This window comes from Pseudopodoces humilis, chromosome 11 (assembly GCF_049639895.1).
Source record: "Pseudopodoces humilis isolate 2021_Gansu_Grassland_sample_001 chromosome 11, ASM4963989v1, whole genome shotgun sequence".
Taxonomy (NCBI): domain Eukaryota; kingdom Metazoa; phylum Chordata; class Aves; order Passeriformes; family Paridae; genus Pseudopodoces; species Pseudopodoces humilis.
The window spans coordinates 12,223,331-12,231,754 of record NC_142210.1 but is presented as its reverse complement, the minus strand read 5'-3'; the positions used below and the strand labels follow the sequence as shown (position 1 = coordinate 12,231,754).

The following is an 8,424-nucleotide window of genomic DNA, read 5'->3' as shown; positions in this document are numbered from 1 at the left end:
GAGATGGTCATGAATAGGACTGTCAAATCCATTTCGTAGAGCAAGCAGACTTGAAAGTTGAGATATTGTGAGTATGGGGTGTGGTTTAAAATGCCTGCGTAAACATGTTATGTAAGGTTGGGGAGCTAATTGCATAATTTGTCACTTTTCATCATCTCCACTCAGAAAGATGCAAGCAAGGGGATGTATCTATAGCTAGCTACCTGAATATCAGCCTAGTTTTACAGCTCAAATATGGTAAATGCAAGCAGAAACAAAATATGTAATTGCAGCCAACCCAGAATATGAGAAGTTGTGATTAAGATGTCCACTATGTGGTTATGTATGTCCTAAACTTTAATCTTTTGGTTTCCAATCATTGGCTTGTAGCTTCTGTTATGTAAGTAGCTGGGTTGACATTGCCAAATATTTTCTTGTTTTACCGTTTCACATAAAGCCTCTTGATCACCAACACTGTTAAAATCTTATGGAAATGCAAAATTCTATGCTGGGAGCTTTACCTGACATGCACCTGATAAAGAATCCGCTGGCAAGTTAACAGTGAGTCAATGCATTAAAATTATGAGAGTTTGACAGGATGGGTAGAGAATGAATCATTTCTGTATTTCATAAGACTGTGAGGTTATTGGTGGAACCGTTTTTGTGTCAGGATCCAAGTACTGTGGTAATACAATGGGTAGATATATAAAGATGCGTTTTTCTTTCTTGGAGCAGAAGAATCTTTCTCCATATTTCATTTACTTTTTTTAAGTTCACAATCCCCTTCTTAAAAACTTAACCAGATACTTCCTCCTCTACTGAAGCCCTAAGCTTTTCTAAACCAGTAAGGCCTCAGTGTGTCCAGCTGAAACCCAAACCTACACTTCCACTACTAGCACCCAAACCCTGCAGACGGTTTTATTTCCTTCAGGTGAGAATCACCAGAACCGAGTCCATTATGAATGTTTGGCAAAGCTTTTCCTTCAAGCCAAGGACGGGGGTTTTATGTGGAACTATGTAAGTGTGCATGAGGAGAAGAGAGAGGGAAAGGGAGAGACTCCCTCTTCTGGGTTAAACATTCAGATTCAGCCTGAACATCACTATTTCTCTCATTGCTCCGGCGGCCGGTAATCAGATAACTGCTAAAACTTGTCAGAGTAGAGGGAAGGGGATGGGGAGTCTCTCAGGGATCCTTTGTCCGGGCTCAGGCACCGGGGCAGTAGCCCGAGTCCCGGGCCGAGCACGCCTGGCCAGCGAGCGGCCGGTGCGGCTCTGCCTCAGCTTCTGCCGGCCAAGGACCCTCTTCCCCCGCTGGCAACAAGTGCTGAGGGCCCGCCGGCAGGACCGGCTCCGGGACCGCTCCCCTGCCGCTTCTGTGGCCGGGCGGCGGGGACCGGCGGGGCTGCCAGTGCTCCCCCGCGGCCGAACCCGCGGCTGCCCTATGCCTCAAGGCAGGGCAGCGGGAACGGACAGAGGCGAGGAGGAGGCCGGGGCGATGCCCTCGACTCCCGACGAGGTTTTTTTTTCCCCGGCCGCAGGCGGAAGCCCGGTAGTGCCCGGCCCCGGGCAGAGTACCCCAGGCCGGGCCGGGTGGCGGAGGGAGCGCCGGGGGCAGGGCCGGCACGGCGGCGCATGCGCGACCCGTCCCCGCGCTCGCCCCCCGCGGCACCAGCGATCCCTCTTTCAGACAGCGGCGGGACCTGTCACCGTGACGTCACGGCGGCGGCAGCCAATGGGCGGGCGCGGCGATTGCGCGGCCGGGGGGCAGCGGCGCGGCCGGAGCGCGGCCCGTCCGGTCCCGCCGCGCCGTGAGGGCCTCCCCGGCCCCGGGCGGGACGGGCCGCGCCGCGGGACCGCCCCGGCAAAGCCTCCCGCCGGCCCCCCGAGCCCACCCGCTGGCACAGCCGCCCATGCATCCCGCCGCCAGGGCAGCGGGACCAGGAAACTTTTTTATTTTGGGAGAAAGGAGAGAAAAAAAAAAAAAAAAAGAAAGAAAGTTGTTTCCCCCGCTCCCACCCCCGCCCCCATGCTGCCCTGTGTATCTCTCCTCCCGCTGTCAGGTGACTTTTTAGCGTTAGAAGCTAATGAGCGTGGATGCTCTGGGGATCCCGGTGATGGACCCTGCTGCTCTCTCCAGGCGGAACACGGCGCTGAGATTAGTAGACTTGGCGGGGGCTCCTCGCCACCATCACCACCCCCCTCAGAGCATGACAGGCTTCCCGGGCGTCTCCGGGCACCCCCACACCACGGCGCCCACGCAGCCGGGGGAACACGCCGCCGAGTCCCGCCTCGGGCCGCAGCAGCTCCGGCCAGAACACATGGGGCACCGCCACCATCCTCCTCCTCATCATCACCCCGCGGCCCTTAAGATCAGCCCTGCCCCTCATCCCCACCACCAGCTCCACCACCACCACCATCATCATCATCATCATCATCATCATATGGCAGGCCAAGCCGAGGTGGTCTCTAGTCAAACAGCAGCGTTTGGCCCGGCGCAGTCACCAGCAGCCCCTTACCCCGTCTCTCACCCAGCCCAGGCTCTGGCAGCAGGTAGGGACTTCTTCATACGCAGAGACCTGCCGGCCCCACTCATGCCAGGGCTGACCGAGCAGCACCCCGCTGCAAGTTCTCACCACGGACTGTTTGTCTCAACAACAGGTAGCTACCCCGGACACCATGGTCACTACCACCACCACTCAGAAGCTGGGAATCCCTCTCTGTTCACTGGACTCCATGAGCAGCCTCCCCATGCAGCTCCAGGTGGCCATCTAAACGGACAGCTCAGACTGGGGTTACCTGGAGAAATGTACGCCAGGTCTGAACATTTCACTCAAGTACCAGCCTCCAGGACAGATCATTTTGCTGCTTCTTCGCTTCATAACTACAGTGGTATGAATCTGAACGTGAACCTGGCTCCACATCACGGCCCGGGTGCCTTCTTTCGTTACATGAGGCAGCCCATCAAACAGGAACTCATCTGTAAGTGGATTGAGTTGGACCAGACTCCCAAAAAATTATGCTCGAAAACTTTCAGCACGATGCACGAGCTGGTGACTCATGTCACGGTGGAGCACGTTGGAGGACCGGAGCAGTCCAATCACATATGTTTCTGGGAAGAGTGTCCAAGAGAGGGGAAACCTTTCAAGGCCAAATATAAACTTGTAAATCACATCAGAGTCCATACAGGTGAAAAACCTTTCCCCTGCCCTTTCCCAGGCTGTGGCAAAGTGTTTGCCAGATCAGAGAATCTCAAAATACACAAAAGAACTCATACAGGTCAGTATGTAAAGCTCTCTTTACTCTCTTTCTCTCTGTTATTCAGTGTACTGTTTTGGGGTTTCTTGGTTTTTTTATTTTTTTTTTTTAATGTATCCTTTGAGTTGTTATTGAGTGCACGCCAAGTACCTCTGGAAAATAAATTCTCGGATTTTTTGCTTCTTTACCGTTTGGAGAAGGGGAGGAAAGGGGGGGAAGGGGAGAGTGAGAGCAAATCTCAGAATTCTCATCCATGTTTTTTTTTGGTTATGCGGAGAGGCTGCTGTAATGTTTATGTGGGAAGATCTCTGTAAATATCGAGTGATATAGCTACTATTTCTGCTATTTCACACAGGCGAGGATTTTATTTTTTTTTTTTCGATTTAAAGTAGTCGGGGGAAAAAAATGAAATCATTGTGCAAGCTCACAAATTAAAAGTGAACAATGGAAGTTACAACTTGTCTAGTCAGTTTTGACTGATGTCGCTGAGATGCTGCTGCTCGAACATTGTGAGAATAACAAAGCTGCGACCTTTTCGTTCAACAGTTCTGTTTTGGGCAGAGGGAGTTTCAAATGTTTGATCTGAATAACACTGACATTTTTAATGAGCATTGCCTTCCAACGACTTTCTGCATTCGCAAAAATGGGGAGCTGCGATTTCTGATTCCCGTGAGGGGAAAAAAAAAAAAAAGAAAAAAAAAGAAAAAGAAAAGAAAGAAAAGAAACCCTGGTATTGTTTCGGCCTGTACATTCTGAAATGTCATTTGCAGATCTGTTAAGCGAAATTGGGACATGTGTCAGAAACATCTGTTAGTTCTAGTTAACAGAAAATAAAGTAACACGATGGACGATCTTGCAAAACTACGTTTGAACTCTTCCGGCCAGGAAAGCATTTATAATTAATGAAATTGCACGTAGAAAGTTTTCACACTTCCAGGAGCAGCTTGTGAAGTTGTATTAATTAGTTTAGCAGCCGGTGTTTGTAGTCTATAGCACTGGCTTGTCTTTTTTTTTTTTTTTTTTTTTTCCCTTCTCTAAAGAAGAAGATAAGAAATAAGCCCCTTTTTGGAAAATTTAATCTGTTCCAGTGTAGGGTTTTCCACCTCCCACCCCCTTCTGTACAGCCTTATGCACTGCGAGGGAAACTACATAATCCTATTGTAAGATCTGCTTACAGCCAAACGTTTTTTTTTCGCCTTCCAGTTCATAAAATTCCCCTTCCCCCATGCTCGGTGTAGGGCTTGACCTTCCAGGAGTTGCATTTTTTATGATAGAGAGCGACGTGATATAATATGCAGAACATACACTAATTTCGTATCGCTATCGTCTAAACATAGCACAGAGATTTTACAGCGACCGTCACTCGTCACCTCATTATTTTTCCATCGCTCTATGAGGAGTAAGTCTGTGTGCAGGGCGGGGGGGTGGGGGGAGGAGGTGGACGACAGAATAGTTGTGTTCCTCGGCTGCCTTCTTGGCCCCCTTTTTCCTCGAAAATGGGGTATCCCCGGGTCACGTAACTTGTATCCCAGCCAGGTCCTTGTTGGATCAGCACAGGTACAGCCATTAACCGGGAGAGCTCATCTCTTAATGACAGTGTTTTTCTTAAGTAAACAAACTTTTACTGCTCTTTAACGGCCTCACTGTTTGAAGTCTCTGAAGCAGAAAATGGTTAAATTCTTGGGAAAACTGACCTACATCGGAGATGCAGGTTCAGGGCAAACCCGAGAGCGGAGATTTGAGTTTATTAAACACCATTCGGCGCGTCTGTACTTTTGGCTTTAACTTTCTCGGTGATTAATTGCTGTATTGTGCAAACTCCTGCAGGGCCTTTATGGTTCCACCGTTTCTATTAAACACCCAGAAGTTGTCAAAAATGCAATGTTTCTGAAACCCTAATAGAACTCACTACGAATTATTCATGAAGACAGTTCTAGATTCAACAGGAAAATTATTGCCTCCTTAAATATTAATGACTTCTGATTTCTCCGAGGCTGGGGAGCAGGCAGAGGGATATCTGGCGATGTACGAGTTTTCCAGGTTGGAGGATAAGGCCGTTAAGGCGGCGGCAACGGGACGAGCAGGACGGGCTGGGATCACTTCAGCGCCTTCCCTGAGGGCCGGGAACAATAGTGCGAGGCGTGGGACGGAGCCCCGCTCCCTCCCTGCGGGCCCCGCCACCCCCGCACCTCGCCCGCAGCCCCGGAGCCGCCAGCTCCGGCTTCCCCCCGCCACCACCCACCCGGAGAAGTTGGTAAATACCTTAATCCACTCCCGGAGACGGGGGATTATGCCACAAATTCCGAGCTGAATTTCACTGAACACTTTTGCCCAGCTACAAGTGTGGGGGTAAAATGGCGGTTGAGTCTCCATCGCCCGCGGAACTTTGTGCGTGGCTGCGGCAGCCGGGACCTGTGCGGTGTCCTCTCCCTGCCGGGCAGGGATTTCCGCGTAAGAAAACCTGCTCTCGCCAAAGGAATGCTTGCAAATGGCTCGGATGGCTCCTTTTTATTGAGGCGTTCAGGGAATGCAACCCGGGCAGCTGAGAAAATGCTGCCCTCTTCCCACTTGAAACCCGGCTGCACGGACGGACCTTTCAGTGGCTCTTTCAGGGGGTTAAGCGAAGTTGAACATTTTTCAACTCGGCAAAGCGCAGTGCGGCGCAGCCCGCTTTTACCTGAATGGAACTCACTTTGCACAAGCAGAGTGCTTATGAGGATGGCTTTCCCTGGGGTCTCCTAACTTACTGCTTGCTTGTACTACACTAATATCCTTGATTTGTTGTCTCAACTTAGATGCTGAAGGTCAAATTATTTCCTTACGTGGATCTCTAATTAGATTATAGGCTGGCGTGTGTCTATGCATATGCACCGCTGTATGTCGACAGTATTTGGTTACAGAATCCTCATCGGTTTTGAGACCTTATTTTTAACCTCTTCCCTCCCTTCCCTCCGACGCCAGGTATTTACCCATCCTCTGTGCAAATGTTAGCGGTGCAGGATGTCAGCGCTCCCCATTGACTATTACAGTGTGGAAAGGGCATACTTTAAACGCGGAGCCGTGAGCCTTTCCCACCCACCTTGCATAAAGTGCATTCATGTGAAATATTTGGAATACCTTCCTTTATTTGCTCCTGCTCGCAGTCGAGCCCGATGTAGGCTGAGTCTCTCCTAAATTTAATCATGACGAATTGAGAGGGAAAAAAATAAAAACTACAACCACAAACGCACAACCCAAGAAATTAAAAAACCAAACCAAAACAAACACATAAAACCAAATACTGGAAGTCCTTTTGGCTACATACGCCATGATGGTGAACACAGTTGCTTTGTTTGCACTTCACGTTAAGGTTAGGCCATGTATTTTTGTGGAGTCCTCTCTGCCCTGATACTTTCTGACTTTTGACAGATGAGGAGGATATTTTCATAGTCGGTTGGTACAGGACCTGGATACCCCTTGGCAAGCAGGGTTTTGCGGCTTGCTATTGTCAGCAACAATAATGCCGTCAGCATTTCATCCTGCATCTGGCTGTGGCGTTTTTCCTTGAAAACCTCCTATATGTCGTCTACCATGCCAGGTCCACACGATTCGAGGTTGAACTTTCACACTACTCCAGCAACACAATTGTATTTCTATTATGCATAACATCACTTATTATATGATCAAACAATTATATCTTGATTGCAATTCCTTCAGTGAGAGTGTAGGTTGAAATGAAAAGGGAATCCCACCCTCGCGACAGTGCTGTGCACTGGCCTAGTCATCCTTCTGCTGAATCTTTATCATTTTTCCTCCTCAATCAATGTCCTTCTGAAATATTTTGTACTTAAGCACGTAGTATTAGCAAGCTGGGGAGCGGGGAGAGGAAGGGGATGTGGATCTTCCATGGCATTGTAATCAGTGCAAGTATGAAGTGGATGAAATATGATCTAGCCAGGTTATGAAAAATATTTCCACGTGCCTGGGGGACTGTGAGAAATGTATTTAATCTAAAAGCCTTCGAAGGAATAAATCACTGACCGCTCTTTCTGCAGGACTTTGGAGTCTGCGGGGACAGCACAAGTTTGTTTGGAACGAGCTGTTCTCCTCTAAGTTTTCCTTGTTTCGAAGCTTTGTCTTATGCACAAACCCCCAGGTTCACACACACACAGGGCAGAGGAAAGAGAAGCAGAAGCTGGCCGGGCAGGGCGTGCGGAGCCGGCCGCGCATCCGGGTGGGCACGGAGCGGCGGCTCCGGGGGATGCTCGGCAGGGCCCGCGGGGAAGGGCAGAGCTAGAGAGGGGAGATTCCGCGGGGAGAGGAGCCGTGGCAGGGCTGGAGACAGGGGCCCGGGGAGGCTGTGGGCTGCGGGGGTGAGGGATGCGCTGCTCCCGGCCCCGCCGCCGCCGCTAATGGCTGTGCTCGCCCATTGCCTCCTGCAGGGGAGAAGCCGTTCAAATGTGAATTCGAGGGCTGTGACAGGCGCTTCGCCAACAGCAGCGACAGGAAGAAACACTCGCATGTCCACACCAGCGACAAACCCTACAACTGCAAAGTGAGAGGCTGCGACAAGTCCTACACCCACCCCAGCTCCCTGAGAAAACACATGAAAGTGCACTGCAAATCCCCTCCTCCCAGCTCCGGCTACGAGTCCTCCACGCCCTCCTTGGTGTCCCCCTCCTCGGACTCCGGCCGGGAGCCCCCCGCCTCCTGCTCCCACGCTGAGCCCTCCGCGCCCGCGCAGCCCGCCGCCAACCTGAGCGAATGGTACGTGTGTCAAGGCGCGGGGCCCCGCGGCCCCCCCGGGCCCCCCGGCACGTCCCCGCCGCCGCGCCTCCCCGCCGAGCCCCGGCCCCGCTGCTAGGGAGCGCCGGGGGCCCGGCCCGGCCGGCACGGGGAGCGCAGCGCCGGGCACGGGGGAGTCGAGCGGGAGCGGCAGCGAGAGGCGCTTGGCGGGGGGAGAGAGGCTGCGGGTGGGCCCTGCCTGCCCCCGGCACCGCGCACACGGGAGGGCTGCGCTCGCCTCGGCCGGGGCGCTGCCGCCTCCTCCGGCCGTGCCACACACCCCCGTTCTGACCGCCTTGCTCCGGTCTGTTTACATGCCAACCGATTTGCATTCCCTTTCCTTATCCTTATCCTTGTCCTTTTCCCTTTCCTTCCCTTCCTTTCCCTTCCCCTTCCTCTTCCCGTTTTCCTTTCCCCTTCGCTTCA

At 52.0% G+C, this 8,424-nt stretch overlaps 1 protein-coding gene across 1 annotated transcript; it reads left to right on the top strand.

Annotated features, from left to right (window-relative positions):
* The first annotated feature begins 2,063 nt into the window (after positions 1-2,063).
* Positions 2,064-8,077, top strand: ZIC4 (Zic family zinc finger 4). Its single transcript, XM_014256127.2, has 2 exons — positions 2,064-3,255; positions 7,656-8,077. Exons 1-2 carry the CDS (start codon positions 2,064-2,066, stop codon positions 8,075-8,077), a joined length of 1,614 nt encoding a protein of 537 aa, XP_014111602.2.
* Positions 8,078-8,424: the final 347 nt, after the last annotated feature.